This window comes from Sitophilus oryzae, unplaced genomic scaffold, assembly GCF_002938485.1.
Source record: "Sitophilus oryzae breed Bouriz unplaced genomic scaffold, Soryzae_2.0 scaffold_41_pilon_pilon, whole genome shotgun sequence".
NCBI lineage: Eukaryota > Metazoa > Arthropoda > Insecta > Coleoptera > Curculionidae > Sitophilus > Sitophilus oryzae.
This window is the reverse complement of record NW_022146996.1, coordinates 4,850,775-4,869,090: the sequence shown is the minus strand read 5'-3', so window position 1 is coordinate 4,869,090 and position 18,316 is coordinate 4,850,775. Positions and strand designations below refer to the sequence as shown.

Sequence of the window (18,316 nt, the reverse complement as noted above, 5' to 3'; positions counted from 1 at the left end):
GTCTGGTGGTAAATTTCTTTTAAGAAACCAAATCTCAGATAAAAATAATATGTAGGTTCAAAAAAAACCTGCAATAGAAAGTAAACCATATATATTTATTATAGTATTTTGTCTCTTTATAGATTTTTCAGGATAATATAAAACAAGTAGTAAACGTTTTCTGTAGCCACTAGGTAAGTATTTCTTAAAAGGCTTTGATTCTTTAAAAGTAAAAAAATAATACAACAAACGTTACTCAAATTATTTATTCAACAATTAATTACAGTTGTCATGTAAAAAACACCCTTAAATTACAAAAATATAACTGTATATTGTCATTTACTACAAATCAAACAATATTACAATTGTATTTCCTATTTTCCTGTAAGACTAAAACAAAAAAGTATGATTGTAAACCCTGTATACTTCAAAACTCCATATAAAATCATAAAAAAAATATACAGTTTTATTGACTTAGCATCTAACATTATAAAGCAAGTATTCAATGAGGTCTCTTCTAGTTTTCTTGTCCATATTTTTAACATATTCTAATGCTTCTTCCTGATTTCTATCTTTGCTAATGAACAACTCACTTAGTTTTTCAAGGTCGGGTTCAAATTTTGTACATATTAAATCTCTGAGCGGTATATCATAGTAAATAATAACCTTAAAACAGTTATAATGACAATAAATAAGAAACTAAAAATAGTTATAAAAATACTGACAGTGTTTTTAAAAGTAACATAAACTAAGGCTGTAACAGGTGGTTCGTTTTCGTTTAAGTTGTACCAACCACTGTGAAATGCTCTGACTGGTTCCTCTAAGTGAAAACGAACAGAGTTCTTATTTTGGTCTAAAATATAAGTCTGTCCATCCCATGAGCATACGATTATATCGTCAGAACCATTTCCTGTTATATCTAGTTTAGTCAGAGCGAAAACTTGATGATCTACTGCAATAGCCCTAAAAACGCAAATATTTTGTTAATACTTGATCAAGATACCTATCATTTTTCAAACGCTGTGTCTAGGTGCACGTTAACGTGTACTAAATATGAAACTTCGGTGCACGCAAAATGTTTTATGACGTAGAGTTTTTATGTGTACCAAGTTAGAAGTGTAGAAAGTATTTAATTGAGGGGTAGGCAACCTTAATAGTATTTTGAGATATTCCGATATTCAACCTTGAATATCGGAATAATTACTGGGCGTTCCATTTAAAATAAAAGAGTAACTTGCTTTTAAATGCTACCAATGTTCAATAGTAATTTTGACTCACACTATACGTATAAGTTTCCGGGTCAAGTTTTAATTTGCTTTAAAGTACAATAGATATTTTCATCGCAATCCAATTTAGGTAAGTTTTACTGTTATTTAAAAATTGTTCTTTATTTTAATTTTACTTATAAAAATATCACAACCATTCATAATGAGACCATTTCAAAACTTTGTTTTTTCCTAACTTTCAATTTTTTTTTTTGTTGTGTGTAACATACTTCTGAGGTAATTTACATATTTCAACACGAATTTAACTTTTTTTCATGATCTAAATTTTGCTTGTCTTATTTGAATCCAGAACAATTTTGATAAAAAAGAGTAAAACATGGAAAACTATGATTAGATATCTATCACAGTTTAAAACACTCCTTATTAGTGTTTTTGATCAATACAATATAGTCTAATAATGAACTTCGTAGAGAAGCTTTATTTGAAGAAAAAATATTCAACTTCTTGGATCAATTCAAAATATAAATGAAATTCATAATTTTATTATTTAATATACCAGAATAAAAATCCTTCACCATAATGTCAACAACTACCAATTGTTATTTTTTAAATAACTAGTATTTATTTTTAATTTACTTAAATGTGGTGTTTAAAAGAAAAGCAAGTATATAACTATATTATTAAATTATTATAAAGTGGCTGTTAAAGACTGTTTTCTGATTAAGAAAAATGTACACAATGTGGCGTTGTTTGTGCTGTTTTTTTCCTTGTTTCATATTTTTGAAGTCAATATCAAAATTACTCACCATAAAATTATTTCATCCTGTACTAACATAATGGTTCCATCTAAAGTAGCCACAGCATACGGCCTACCTTTAGTTATAATTTTACCAGAATCGCCTGAATTTTCTATATTCAAATTATCAGCGGCTACATTTGAACACCTGAGATCGCCAAGAATTTCAGTTGAAATATTCTGATTTCTCATTCTTGAAATACCTAGCGATTGATAATCTATTGATCCTGGAAATGATTCACCAATGGAACTAGAAAACTAAATATAAACTAAGGAAAAAACATTAAAAAAAATTTACCTATCACTTTTGCTAAGTTTGTTGTCGGAGTCTTGCTCTTCCGTGGCAAAACATTTAATCCTCATAAAGGTACCTCCGGGTTGAGCAACTAAGATTGAAGGGGTTCCACACCACGTGTGATGCAAAGTTATTGATCCTATTTGATTGGCACATTCCCACTTATTTAAAGCTATAAATTTTCCTAAAAAAAATAGAAGATTAATAATAGTCACAGACAGTGTTGCTAACTTTTTGAAATATAATTTCCCACGAAGACGGTAAACATTTCCCGTTTTCTCTAAAAATATTATGTTTTTTAATTATAAAAATTTTCCAAATTTCGAAATACACTTTTTTTTTAAATTAAACTTTTTTTTTCATAAAAAAATTTTTTTTTAACTTTAGGCGTGTTCCTGGGATCGATATACAGGGTGGGTCTTAAATAAGTGCAAATATTTTTAGGGGTAGTATATTTCATCTCCAGAAACACAATTATGAGTTTTTTCGCGAAAAAAAATTATATTTTTTTTGTTTTTAGTTAAAACCATAATTTCTTGATAATATGGTAACATAGGAAGTAGATTAAATTTACAAGAAAGAAAACCCAAAAAAGATCCAGTGGTTCTTAAAATTTAATCAAAAAATCATTTTTTTGTGGGGAAATTTTCAAAGTACAATAACTGGGTTATTTTGGACTTATTTTAAAAATGGTGAAGAGAAAATATGTTTCTTTTATCGAGATCTGCCAGCCCTGAAAATATTTGCACTCATTTAAGATTCACCCCATACCGGGTGCGTCTCAAAAGTGGCGCACCCCTATAACTTTTTAATTTTTTTTGTTAAAAAAACGAGATTTGGTATGGTAGTATATGACAAATTAGGATTGATTGACGTATTCAATTGTTTTCAGTCACTTCCTGTTTCACCGGAAATGACTACAACTTTTGATTTTTAAATGGCACTAGATATTTTTTTACTTTATTCGATAAAAAATAACACTCAGAATAGAACGAGGAATAGAATGACATATCCTATGTCAACTTTTGACATTTTTGCATATAGTTTATTTGAAATTATAACTTGTGGTTCGTAACAAAAATTTGACTCAAAATACCAAGTGGTATCAATTATTCGTAAAAAAATGCTTTTTCCAAATATGCTAATGAGCCACCCTCGTTCCATTTGAAAAAAATTGAGATATGATTAAAACTGCGATTTGAGTATTTTTTAACCGGCCAGGACAAGACACTAAAAACATTAGATGATCAAATCTATTTTTCCAAGGCTTCTTGATTAAGAATTGGTGTTTTTAACTTAGCCATGGTACTCTAGATTGAAAATTAAATTAAGATTTTTTATTAAGCGAGAATGTCAAAAGTTGACATGTGATATGTCATTCTATTCAGAATGTCATTTTATATCGAATAAAGTAAGAAAATACCAATGGTGCAATTTAAAAATCAAAAGTTGTAGTCATTTCCGGTGAAACAGGAAGTGACCAAAAACAATTGAATACGTCAATCAATCTTAATTTATGTCATATACTAACGTAACAAATCTCGTTTTTTATCTAAGAAAATAAATAATATAGGGGTGAGCCACTTTTGAGACGAACCCGGTATACCATAATACCATCCCTAGAAATATATTTGCACTTATTTAAAATTCACCATCTATTCGAGGGGAGGGGGTACAAGAATACCGTCTGATGCCACCGAAAATGTGTATTTAGTTGGGGTAATGCTAGTTTGAATTTTCTCACTTTCCCACGAATATGATGTTTCAGGTTAAAATTTTCCTTTTCCCTCTGGATCACGAAATTTCTCAAGCACGCTACACAACCAACAGTTTTTGGCACCTTGTTGGCCATTTATTACTCGAGGACAACAGCGTAAATTCCCTTATGTCATTTTTAATCTAAATCAAAGCAGAAACTATAGCCCAAGTCAATAAATAAAAAAAGTTCCTATCATGCGACTTTATCTCTGATAATGTATTTTTTAAGCGATTAAAATATCTTACCTAATAATTTATCTTCAGTCAGTGTGGTCTCCTCCAAAAAGCTAACAGACTTATCAGGTTCACTACACCATCTATAGGATCTGACAACTCGATCTGTCAATCCTAATACCATTTCAATAAGGCCATCTCCATCTACATCACCAAGTATTATATTCTAAAGAAAATACTTCATAAAATAAAAACAAATTAGATATACAATAAATAAATTATTTACTTTTACATTTGCAGGAATTCTTTGGGTATGAACACATGTTAATAAAAGTTTAGAGTCTTTGCTAATAGTACTTTTTAGTTTCTCAGTCCCTGTTGACTCACTACTACTATGAGTCTCAGTGTTACTTGTACTAGTTGCTGCATTAGATGAAGACTGAATTTGACCATCTAACTAATTTGTAAAATATACTCATCAATTCATTAACAAATTTAGATAGGTATAGTTACCTCATCTAAATCTATTTTCAACTCATCATCGACATTGTCACTGTTAAAACTATTATCTTTTTTCTGTATAGGAGTCTCGTAAATGTAACACCAACCATCTGCTGTCACAATTACCAAACTATTTTTATTTTCATTTCTTACATCTCCTACAGCAATGCAGGTTATAAAACTTAAATTTGTAATAGTTTGTATTTTCTCTCTTGACTAAAATAATTAGAAATGTATAAACATGTATTTCATTGATATCACTACAAGAATTAACCTTAAATATAGCCACTTCTCCCAGATCATTCCCAATTATAAGTTCGGAAGCGCCATCATTATCCACATCACCTAAAGTTAAAGCGTTACGAGCAACATTACCTGTAAATTCAAATTCTATCCTTTTAACTAACGATATGGCCCTCATCTTCAAGTATATCCTCTGGTTTGACTATGGTATGCTGCAAATAGAGATATAATTAATTTTTAGTAACACTGAATAAAATCAACTTACAATTTAATTCAAAAACAATATGTGCTACCAATTACTCACTATAGATCTTAAATTTAAAGGTTTTCTTGAGTCAGGTAAAAAGGTGGGTATAATTTGCCACCTAGATGGAGGCCACACTATACAAGAGGCTTTGGCAGTAACAAGTCCTAATGATACAGGCCCAAAATTATTAGAGTCCATAGAATGTCCTGTGTGATCACCTTCTATCCAACAGTGTCCTTCTGGAACTCGTATAACATGGTCTTTATATCCTAGAGTTACAATTATATCTCCTACGATGGAAGCCTGTGTTGGTTAATGAAAACTTGGATAACTAGGTTCAATTAAACTACCTTGAATGCCAACTACTCTTTTAATTATCTTTTGACTTGGGTCCTTTGGGGATATCAATGAAACTATATCGCCTCTTTGTACTTCGAAAGATTTTACAGCAAGTCTGTTTAAAAAAACATAATCTGTAGTGTTGCGATCTGGATTTAAAGCAGGTTGCATAGAAATACCATCTACTCTGGCAACATAGCCAACAGAATCAACTACAGTAATTCCGATGGGAACACCAAAAAGAATACTTTTTAAAAAACTGGGAATTTTCATTTGATAAATTGAAAATTTAAGAAATATAACCTTACTCTACATTGACAGATTCTTATGCAATTTTCTTTTTTTATTTTATAACGTACTTTCTAACTAGATTCATATCGTGCCTTGCCTACGTTTATTACGCATCTAGTATTTTGAAAGATATCTAAGAAGTCAATTCTATTTTAAAAGCAATAAAATTTGGTGTCTTCTTTTTTAAATATTAGTCATTTATCTGTGTTTGTTTCTGATGTAAAGTAAAACACTTTAAAATTTAACTGTACCCACTACTTACTGAATGGAGATAATTAAATTTAGAGAAAATATAGGATAGGTAGTAAACACACTCATTACGTTTATATGACTAGTGAAAACACATACGTTCTAAAATGACAGTTTTGAAACTGTATAAATGAAAGACCTTAATTAACGTGTACATAAAGATGATTTTCGAATGATAGGAAAATTGTCAAACATCAGTTGTTGGTCGATATTTAATTCCAATTTCATAGGTTGGAAAATGGCTGAAGATAAAGCGAAAAGTGATTTTAGTGATATTATGAAAAATTTGAATTCAAAATTTGATATAACGGATTGTAAATGGAGCCAGAATAAGTCGTTTGAAATAAAATTGAGAACTCAAATCCGTGTAGAATCGGAGGATTATAATTCACATTGTGATGAATGGGTTGAGAAGTTTTCTCGAGTTACAAATACTGTTTGGGTACATAAAATATCAAACACAGGGCCTAAAGTGAAATTTCGCAAGCAATATCAATGCTGGACATATGATAAAATGCCAGTTAAGAACGAATTGTTATTTGATGCTAGGAAATGTAGAGCTACATTAGATGTAAAATTTTTTGGAGACAACACCTATTCAAAGAAGAAAAACAAGTTTACAAGACTTGGATTAAATGCACTTATAAGAGTATTACTTCTCTTGTAACGACTTAATGATTTTATGTAATGACTATGGACTTTTTAGATTAATTCCCAACACTTGCATCCAGTCGATACAGTCAAAGATTTTGCATTTTTTGTTCATCACTGTAAACCTTTGTCTGAAGCACCAAAACAGGTAATACCATCCTCTAATGACAAACTTCCTCAGTTAGTGGCTAAGATGGTCAAACAAGCTGCTGCAACTTCTCAAAAAGCTGCGGAAAGAGCAGAAGAGACACTAAAAAAACAAAGAATAGATACTATGGATCAACAGCCTAGTGAGCAGCCTTGTGATACAGGTAAAATCTATAGATTTTTATGCTTTTACTATAGCAATTAGTTTGGTTTGGTTTTTAGCTCAAGTATCTCAAAATGTACAATATGAACAGTTACCACAGGAAATTAATACTTTAGATCCCAAATATGAGATAAGAAATAGTTTACCGCAAGTTATTATTAATCAGCCTCCAGTTCAGCATAATGATAATAGAGTTTATTATGTTCAACAATTATTATATGACTCAACAACACAGACAATTATCGAGGAAGTTATTCCTGTCTCAGATCCAAATATATCAAATGTATCTGGTCAACATATAATACAGATGCAGATGCCACAAGTAGTGAATATACCACAAGTATATAATGTTAATCAACAATTATAAGACATACTTTTTGTTCTTTTAGAAGCTTTAATTAAGTCTATTATATTAGTATTATTGATTGGCTTTGATTTTTTAGTAGGTTTTACTAAATATTTTATTGAAAACAACATGTTTATATTTATAAATTATTGAAATATTGTAGGTATATTAATTTAAGTCGTGGATTTTATAAAGAAATAAAAGCAATAAATTATAATTTAATTTTTATATAATCAAATATTTTATTTATTAAAGAGTAATTATGTATAACATGGCAAAAGAATATTTTATAACTTTTGTGAAACAAAAATGTCAGCGCATTTCATATTGTTGCAAGTGTGGGAATAAACTGCAATATAGTAATGTAATAATTTTCCCACACTAGATTATGTAAAAAGGATTTTACTATTATACTGTAAGAAAAGAATCTCTGTTTTAGAATGAAGATATCTTAATAGTACACCTTAAATAGAACTATTTTAAAGATTTTTTTTTGAATAACTGCAGTTATTCAAAAATGCATGCAGTTTCATAGACAGATTTGATTAAGAAGTAATACCGTATGATCGAATAAAAACGGCGTCAGCGATGGCTATGAAATGAAGATCGCTGTCATTTTATATGTAAAATTATATGGGAAATGTCATCGATCGTCATTTCATGGCCATCGCTGACACCGTTTTTATTCGATCATACGGTATTATATTCGAGTGTATTCAATCATGTTCCACATGATTGGATTTGTTTTAAGAATGGTTCAAGCTTTTTATTAATGTACCTTCACCATTTTGATAGGAATACTCTTTGTAAATGCAATGAAGCGTTTCTTTAAAATTAAGACTTGTTGGGCAATTTAAAATTAGTATAAGCATATATAATCATGAAATATGACTTAAAACAATAGATGGATTTATTACATTATTAAGCAGTAAAATAAATCGTGACCTGAAAGAAATAAAGGAACAAGGAAACATTCATAAACTCAATGTTTTTAGGTCAGTAGACCTTACAAAAGATCATAATTATACGAAAATATGCAATACATTGAAGAATTTTCTTGCTCCATTTTGCTGAAATTGTTTTTTACATTTTCTGCCAATTGATTGACATTTTTCTTGTAAATATTTTCTAATAATTTCCAATAATTGCAAGATTCATTTATTTCAAATTGATTTTTAACGCTACGTTTAAATACGTCCATGTGACGTTTGATTAACCAATAAGGAACTTGGCGGAGCAATACAGCAGGTCCAGTTTAACATGAGTTTAACATACATTATAGCGAACATTATAGCACAGTTTATAGTGTGTTTAAAACAAAGATATTTAAAAAACCAAACCGAGTTTAAATATCTTTGGTTTAAAATTATTTTTTTCTTGGAATAAGTGGAATGTATAAGTTTATTAGGACAACTTTGCCAGAACAATAGAAGAAGTAAAAGTTTCTTCATGTTTCCATGTCATCATATATCAAAGATGATTATTTTTTTCTCTTGTGTTATTTGCAGAAATATGGACTGCTATTTGTCCTGCAGGTATGGGTATGAAAAATATTTGCAATCATTTTGCAACCACAAACTAAAAAATATCTATACTATGGAGGGCTTTGTCTATATACCTATGTGGCGGATTCATCTCTCCAAAAAATCCTATATGGGTATTTCGCCACTGCAAGATAATCTACAAAATAAAATAGTTATTTTATGTAAAAACTTCTGCGTTAATCCCAAACGGAAACTAGGTACTTGTCAGAAGTTAGGTTTAAAGATATACAAATTTGCCTAACGAACAAAAAAATGCTTAACGTTTCAGAGGGTGATATGAATAAAATTAAGTTCGTAGTTTTTGATTTGGTTTCTAAACATTCGACAATTTTTTGCTCAAATCGAATATTTCTGTTTTCTTCGTTGTTTTCTGGTATTCCAGAAATTACCAAACAATTTGCATAACAGTGTTTTTTACCATCTTCCATATTTTGATCTAATTTAAGTGTTCGGTTAAGCATTTCAGTAATTTCATCCTTAATCGTTTTTATGGCCATTTCCATCTCAGTTTGGAACAAGTTGAGCCTACTTAATATATTTCTATCTTCTACATCAGTGGTTCTGGGACTGGTAATAACACTTTTTAGATCCTGAATGCTATTTTGTACATGCTTTTCAAGGTTTGTTACCTTATAGCTGCCAATTCCAAATTCGTAGAACTTGTACTAGAGTTCGAAATACATTTTGGGTTATTATTCCTTGTATTTCTCTTCATCTTCCAACTCAATTGACACACTTTTAAATACTATTTGAACTCTTTAAATCACTATATATCTATATTTCGCTCAGTAGCCAGCTTGGCGCGTGCTACTCGGTCGACGCCATTTTCTCAATCCCCAATTTATGCCTATTGCTCGTGCACGAAAATATTATAAATTTAGAAGAGACTGATGTCGAGATGTTGATTATCGGGTTTTGTATAGATTTAACAGAAATAGCGTGGAATGGTTGGCTGAGCATTTCTTCAGAGACGAATTTGAAAGTAGAGGTGGTGCTTTAAGGGCAACTGAAAAAATGAAAATTTGTCTTCGTTACGTGGGTAACCCGGGATTCCAAAGAGGTGTTGCTGAAGATATAGGAGTACACCAAACAACAGTATCTTTAACAGTTGCAACAGTAAGTGACGCTATAGTAAGAAAGTCAAGTGTATGGATAAGGTTTCCGTGAACTGCAGAACAATTGCAGGGAGACAATGATAAATGGCAAGATAAATACAACTTTCCTTTTGCTATAGGTGCCATCGATTGCACGCATATCCCCATCCTTAAACCAATCGTACATGGGGATGAATATGGTCTCAATGTACAGGTAACGTGCAATGCTCGAGAGGAGTTTACAAGTGTCGATGCATCTTGGCCGGGGTCTGTTCATGACTCGCGTATTGAAGTATCGCGACGAACATTATGCAGCAAAATACGCATAATGCACTCCTCCTTGGAAACTCTGGTTATGGACTTACTCCATGGCTTATGTCACTCCTGAGCAAAATTCCTACAACAGATGTTTGACCAGAGAACGTGTTATAATAGAAAGTTGTTTTGGCCAACTGAAGCAACGTTTTCCTATACTGCACCACAGAATCCGTGTGAAAACAGAAAAAATTCCATCTCTTGTATTGAGCTGCTTTATTTTGCATAATGTTGCAAAATACCTTCACGACGAAGATTTCACGATTTTGGAAGATATCGACAATAATGAGGATGATGCTTTCCAGCTTGTAGATTCTGGTGAAGGCAGAGAGGATAGCTAAAAAGAGACGCAATAGCATGAAGAATTCATGATTTGAGACAATAGGAAGATGATAAATGATATAATAGTGTATTGTAATAAACACGTTGCATCCGTTTAGCAACAGATTCATACCATTTTACTACTTTATTATTCTAAAACCAATACGCGGTCAACTGTGATTCGGAGCAGGTACTTAAAAGACGAAGCAGCTGCTCAATTTCGGTATAGAAAACTTATTAATACCAAAAATAATTATGTGCTTATTTTTTTAGCATCTACTCCGAATTTTGTTGAGCACCTGCTATGAGCATGTACTCAATTTTTATTAATACCACCTAGAAAGTTTATCTCTTTCCGTTGTCGGAAAAAAAAACAAAAAAAAACTAAAAATTGTTATTATTAGAATTAGACGCATTGTCAATCCTCTGACTGATGATTAACTTAAAATATAATAAAAATATAGAGGATGAGTCTTGAATAGGTGCAAATATATTTATAACATAAAATATATTTTCAGGGCTGGTAGAAGTAAAGTAAAGATTTCTGTTAACGTCTCCTTTTTGCTGTCAGGGCTAATCTGGACTTTGTTTACGCGGAATCCGAACCGCGGTCCTCGGCCATATCATGGTCAATGGTCTACCGACTTGGCAAGTGTCTAAGTCGACTCTTACTCACGAGATATCCGATCTCATCCGGCCTTGAACCGGCGTGAATGAGCAGTGTGTCAATAGATTTTACACTTATGCCTATATATTATTTTTTTGGATAACAGCACGATACAGAGTTTCGAACTGGTCACCCGTCCATCCACTAGTATCGCCTTACGTCGCTTAGCTTCGGTGGTCGCTTAACTTCTAATGGGAACCGATGTTTCGACGTAGTTGGACCGTTGCCACGGCTGGTAGATGCGTCGATAAAAGAAACATATATTTTCTCTTTACCGTCTTTATTCAAATAAGTCCAAAATAACCGAGTTATTTTACTTTGAAAATTTCCAAAAAAAATATTTTTTGTTTAAATTTTGAGAATCACTTGAACTTCTCTGGGTTTTCCTTCTTGTAAATTTAAGCTACTACCTATGTTGCCATATTATTAAGAAATTATGCTTTTTAACTAAAAACTAAAAAAAATCCAATTTTTCAAAAAATTACAAATTTTCAAAAAAAAAATTCGCGAAAAAAAACTTATAATCATGTTTCTGGATTCGAAATATACTACTCCTAAATTAACTATAACCTTAACTATCGTTATTTCAAAATCATGCAGATAAGCGCCCTAAAAATTATAAGATACTCTACAATGAAAATTTTCTATGATCAAGTCATCTTTTATGTCATTAAGTATGTATTGTAAAGAACTTTTTGTTTGTCACAAATGTTTAGTAATTTTGGTGAGCAATAATATATTAATAATATATTAATAATATAATAATAATATATTTAGTAATCTGTGCTTTGTGTTGCCAAGGTGTTGCTAGATATTTGTTTACCGGAATTATTTGTTTATTTATTCTAATTGTTAAGTGCGATTGTTTGAAGAAAAAACAAAGAAAATATTTTCAGCTAAAATTTATGGAAAACAAATAGCCAGTGAAGACTTGGCTATGTTGCTATTGTTGTAATGCCTTCTGCAGTATAACCTCCGAGGGCTCATTTTCTTCCCTTCTCTGAATTTTGGCAAAGGGATCCTCGTCGTTCTTGCTGGTTTTTCTCTGGGTACATTTCCATTTTCAAGCTCTAACCTGATCAGGTGATCTTAAAAAAAATTACCATTCTTAAAAAAACATATTGAAAATACATGAACTGCCCTGAAATCAAAAATATATAGGTATTTACTTTAGATAGTCTGTACTTGTAGAATGTAGAATGTAGGAGATGCAAGACCTTGTCATTGGTGGGGAAGCTCCTTGTCAGGTGCTGGAGGAATCGCCTCTATTGTCTTGCCCTTGGCTGTAGTGTCGTGGCCAGGGAATTGCACCAAGACATATAACGATGTATGCTGTCCGTCATACCAGGCACCCTCTACTGACTGTGGTCATGTCTCGCGGGTAGAGGGTGTGGGGGGTCTTGGCTTAACCGCCTGGACCAAGAGGAGATAACCTCACCAAAAACCTAAATCCTACGATTGCGGGACCAGGTCAAAGGGATGCGTGGCTAGATAGAGGACTAGCCATTACTGGCCTCAACCTTGTGGCATTAGAGGACACCCCGGTATTTACCCCCTACTTCTGTATACCTCTGTAGGACCGACTATCTCTAGCGACTCGTGGGAACACTATGAGATCTAGTATTACAAACACCACCGGTGAAGCTGTGGGGAAGCCCCCTAGCGACACTGGGAACAATACAAATGAAAGTTCCAAGGGACCAAATCTAAAAGAAACTACAGGAGGTGCGGCTGACACTTGCTTCGGGTCATCCTCCACAAGTGGCACACAAGCTGCCACCTTCTCCAGCAAGGGTCGGGAGCCTATCTCTAGACCCAATAAGCCCCGTTTCGTCTGCCCGGCCTGGGTCAACCAGGCGAGCTAGACGATCCTCTGAGAGTAGGCTTAGCGGAGCAGAAGAACGGAGATACATCTGACTGCTCCACGAAGGAGAGGAAGCGAAAGCGAAAACACTCCTCCGAAAAGCGGAGAGTAAAGAAACCAAGAAACAACCTGACCCATCTCCATCAAAGGGCAAGAGAGAGAGCTAGAACCTCTTACCTCTTCTCCGGCAGGGAGAGAAAAAAACCAGGATGTAAAGCCGTCCAACACCGGGAGGCAAGCAGGGACGTATCATCAGCTTTGCCGCTATTGCTGGACAAGTGAAAATGTCGGTGCTGCCAAAGGATTTCTCAGAGGTTGCTCTGACCACCGACCAGCAGACGTCTCTAGAAGAGGCTATATTGGACGAAGTAGTGGCGATCGGATCGCAACATACCGAGCTACAAAATGTGGGTCAGCGGCGTTTTGCGGGGATACACTTTCTCAAGGACACACGTATCTCAAGAATCGGCGAATTGGTTGGTGGAAATCGCACCTAAGCTTAAAAATTGTCAAGGGCCGGAACTGGTTGGGTGAAACTGGTTGAGTGAAGGGAGAAAACATCCCTAAGTTGGGCCATAACGGTTTTTCTGCCGAGGAGCAAGGCTACCTGCTGAGCCTTATCCAAGGTCAGAACTTCAATGTAAGTACATCGAGTTGGCGACTCATCAACTCGAGGGAGGAAGGTCGTGGTCAGGTCCTCTCAATAGGAATTGACCTCAAATCCAAGGATCGAGGCAATACAGAAAGAGGGACATATCCTCTAGGGACAACACCGGTATCAGGTCTAAAGAGAGACCAAGTTAAAGAGGTGGAGAAAATGAAGACATATCCTCCAGCCTCCAACTCACGGGTTCTTCAGCCGGAGGCAAGCTCCTCGACTGTGAAGAGCGACACGGAGGACCAAACTCCAACCGTGGAAGGGTGTGTACCCTCGGAGGAAGAACTGTTGTCAGAGGAGGATGGGAAATACCCTGTCCCCTCTACAACAGGGGTATGATGGGTTATAGATTGTGTGATGACTCAATGAAGGGGGGCGTAATAGATCTTTAAGGTTGCAGTGATTACCTCCCGCCCCTCTTACTCATTCTACATTCTACATTCTAGTTTATACCTACTTTGTTATAAATGTGGTAATCGTAAATTATACAGGATGTTGAAAATTCTATGCCAAACTTTATATATTAAACCCTGTATATTATTTTTTTTAATAGATGGAGAATTAAAAAATGAACATTTTTTGTGTTTAGAATATTTCAAAATTTTTAACGGTTTCGCAGATATTCGCGGTTTTATATTTCATATGGCATTTTCCACAGTAAATTTTTATCAAAGCCAACGAATGATTTTTCTCTCGTATTTTATCGTTGAAAAGGCCATATGAAAGTATACTGCGTGTATCTGCGAAACCATTAAAAATTTCAAAATACTTTAATACAAAAAATGTATTTTACATTTTAGAAAGTTTGTATGATTCACCCTGTATGATTTCAGAATACGATATGCATAGCAAAGTAGGTATTTTTTATTTATTTATTAGTATCTCTGAAACTATCGAACTCTATTCACTCATATCTTAGGATCATGTAGAGTGATCTGTACTTAACATTAGGTTTGCACTTGTAGACCCTGTATGAACCTTTATCTTAAGATTTTATCACAACATTAAGTTATCGGTGTTTTATAGAATTTCCTAACGCTGTTCCTGTTAATATCCTACCGCATAAATCCGGTAATCGACATACCAACTCGTTTTCTAAACAAAAACAAACAGAATGTAAAAGCACGAAGGAAAAAATACCGACCAGAAAAACAATGTTAAAAACATTGAACCATATTGTGCACGACAGTGCAATGTAATATGCTTTATGCAACCCAGTTCTTTGCCAATATATGGGGCGTAAGTATGTTCGTAACAGTATCTGAGCAAAACCTTCCAAATAAAAAATACCGAAAAATCGAGTCCGGGTAATTGCAATGCGGCGGCCGCTAGAAAAATTAGCGTTTGGTCGAGCGGAACAAATCCGAAATCGTGCCCTATGCTCTTATTGTGCAATGACACTTTGTGTGTTGACGTGTTTATATACCAAACCACATATATTAATTATTATAATTAAAAACCCTTTTAGCACATATATTAAGGAAGGAGCAGGGCCGACCAGGGCTGGCGGAAGGGAAATATCGTCGATGAAATGTGATGATAAACTGCTAACTCCAGTATCCCTAATTTTACAGGAGAGCAAAAAACGGTACAAAAAAATATGTACACATGTAGGAAGTATTTTCATGCGTTAATATGATAAAGAGATAAGAATTTTATTTGCTGGGGAACAATAACACTCAATATTTCGTGTTACATAATTTTTTGTCAGATACAATATGGAGATAGCAGATATTCGGCTTGCAGAAATAAGAAATAAAAATATACTTCTGGAGATAGCAACCTTTATTGTTTGAAATTTTGAAAATGGAATTGAGTATTACCCAAACAGATTTAGAAAGAATGAATTAAATTTAAAACCATATATTTATAAGATATTCATAACCATATATTTAGAATCTCTCTAGAAGCTAAACATACAAGTCAAAAAAAGAATAAATTTTTAATGCATTTTTAAAGAACTGAAGTCGCAGTATTTTGGACTTAATGACTATGAAAATAATTTAAAAATTAAACTTATAATTCTTAGAGGATATGGTAGAATCAATCCTTCCATGCTTATCCTAATTTTTATACAACGGTAGTAGACCGAGCTTGAAAAACAGTGCGTGATTTTATTAAATTGTTATTACTTTTCTCCATATTTTTTGAATTTTTATAAAAATTATGTATCATTTACGTGGAAAAACGTTGAAGAAAAATTAAATTGATTAGGTATTATGGAAATTCTTGTACAACTAAGTAATGTTATTTAAACTATTTTTATAGCACGCCGATGAATTGCTCGTATATAGAGAATTTCGTTTTTCCCCTTACCCTTTACTGATACCCCGTATTTACAGAACGGATCGACGCAGGATCGGACTGGCCATATTATATACAAACTATTGGGCCCAGCCTTGGCGGCCCCCTTTATAGTTCATTGTTTATTCTTAACAATATTTGCATTGCATTATGGCATTTGCATTGCATTGGTTTACCTTGCATTAGGGTAGTTCCCTGATTTCTATACAGGGTGAGTCTTAAATAAGTGGAAACATTTTCAGGGCTGGTAAATCTCGATAAAAGAAACATACTATTTTCTCTTTACCGATTTTTCAAATAAATCCAAAACAACCGAGTTATTTCACTTTTAAAATTTCCAATTTTTGCTATAATTTTGACAATCATTGGATTTTCTTTTTGTAAATTTAATCTACTACCTATGTTGCCATATTTCAAACAAAGTATGTTTTTAAACTAAAAATTAAAAAAATTTCCAAATTTAAAAAAAAAATTCCAAATTTTCAAAAAAAAAATCGCGCAAAAAATCTCATTATCGTGTTTCTTGGGTCGAAATATACTACACCTAAAAATATTTGCACTTATTTAAGACTCACCCTGTATATAATAGGGAAAAACTGACCAAAACGTAAGGCGAAAAAATACGCAAAAAAATCCATACGGGCCCCTCCTTACATTGCCACCCGGGCCCCTTTGGCCTAGTGCTACGTGCGACCCTGGATCGACGTACTGTGGTACTGTACTAAAGAAACATACGAGTAAAGCGGCCCATACATTATCAAACAAATTGCGCAACAAAGCGATGCGCAACGCTGCGTTGCACAACTGATTCAGCGGGCCATACACTATCAAACAAGTTGCGCAACAAAGCGATGCGTTCCGTTGCACAACTCCATCACCCATGCACTTAGTAAAATTTTGATCAAACTTTTTATTAAAAGTTGTGCATTGTTTGAGAAACAACCATGTCCTCAATTGTCATTGCGTCAATTATTATCGTATATATCCTAGATGATGTCGATGATACCCAAAAACTGAAAAGAAAATTAAGAATTTGGATGAGGGAACTAAAATATTGCACAACGAAGCGCAACACACACATACACTACACAACGCGTTGCGCAAACAGTCCTGTTACACAAAAGAATTCAAACATTCTTGAAACTCATCAAACAATTGCGCAACGCATCAAACACTACCACACATTGGCAACTCGTTGCGCAACAGCCTGCGTTGCGCAATTTGTTTGATAATGTAGGGGCCGCTTAAGAATCCATGTGTTTGCTTTAGCGTGATCGTAACGGAAACTATAGAGATAGCAGCATTTCGGTGGCTATTTCAGATCACTGGTATTAGCAGATATTATTTAGTTAAAATAGCAAATTTTCTTTAATGGGAAAAAATGTATTGGCTTTCCCTGCTTATAGAGTATTTTTTTCTCTTTCTAATGGTATAAAAAACTTATTAACGTAAAAAATGGAGTTAGCAGGTTATCACGTTTCACTGACGATATATCGACTTGGAGCCTGCAATTTCTCCAAAAGCGGGCCACACATTATACGATTTATCGTACAACAAGTTGTACAATACCAAATCGTGCCGACCATTGGGTTAGTGGATGGATAGTTAGTGGCATTGTAGTACAACTTACAGTTACACGCGATCGTATCGTACCGAATGTACTGAATAGGGTTTCCCGAACCGGAGCTGTTTTTCGGAACCGGGAATTTCGGTACCGAGCCTCTTAGGAACCGGGATCTCCCGTTTCTTCGGTACTTTCGGTACTGACTAATTTTTGTTCAATGGTGGTGCAGTTCATCAATCAGAAAGCAAAGGATGGTTTGTCAATATAAACTGGATAAAAAATTGACATTTTTAATGAAAATAATATCAAATTATTAAGTAATCATCAGTCATGAAAAATTTAACATGTAACTTAAATTTCACATCAAACAACATACATCAACTTAACTGAATTTGAGACAAAAACAAAAACCCTAAAATATTGAATTAAAAATGCAAATATCTATTAACACATAACATAATAAATATTATAGTAACTTCAAAAGAGAAAAGAAGCAAGAACAATAAGAAATCATTACATATTTAGAAGAGATTGATAAAAAGCTTTCTCGCGTAACAAAAAAATAATTTTTAATTATAGT

At 33.4% G+C, this 18,316-nt stretch overlaps 2 protein-coding genes across 2 annotated transcripts; one reads left to right on the top strand and one right to left on the bottom strand.

Moving 5' to 3' along the window:
- Nucleotides 1–234: 234 nt before the first annotated feature.
- Nucleotides 235–5,509, bottom strand: LOC115885739 (KICSTOR complex protein ITFG2-like). Its single transcript, XM_030904746.1, has 9 exons — nucleotides 5,238–5,509; nucleotides 5,004–5,184; nucleotides 4,742–4,945; nucleotides 4,515–4,685; nucleotides 4,301–4,454; nucleotides 2,300–2,480; nucleotides 2,012–2,251; nucleotides 705–942; nucleotides 235–645 (listed from the first exon to the last, which is right to left on the bottom strand). Exons 2-9 carry the CDS (start codon nucleotides 5,148–5,150, stop codon nucleotides 454–456), a joined length of 1,527 nt encoding a protein of 508 aa, XP_030760606.1. The 5' UTR covers nucleotides 5,151–5,184; nucleotides 5,238–5,509; the 3' UTR covers nucleotides 235–453.
- Nucleotides 5,510–6,210: 701 nt separating this feature from the next.
- Nucleotides 6,211–7,594, top strand: LOC115885740. The gene is made up of 3 exons (XM_030904747.1): nucleotides 6,211–6,747; nucleotides 6,805–7,060; nucleotides 7,119–7,594. Exons 1-3 carry the CDS (start codon nucleotides 6,271–6,273, stop codon nucleotides 7,424–7,426), a joined length of 1,041 nt encoding a protein of 346 aa, XP_030760607.1. The 5' UTR covers nucleotides 6,211–6,270; the 3' UTR covers nucleotides 7,427–7,594.
- The last annotated feature ends 10,722 nt before the right edge of the window (nucleotides 7,595–18,316 follow it).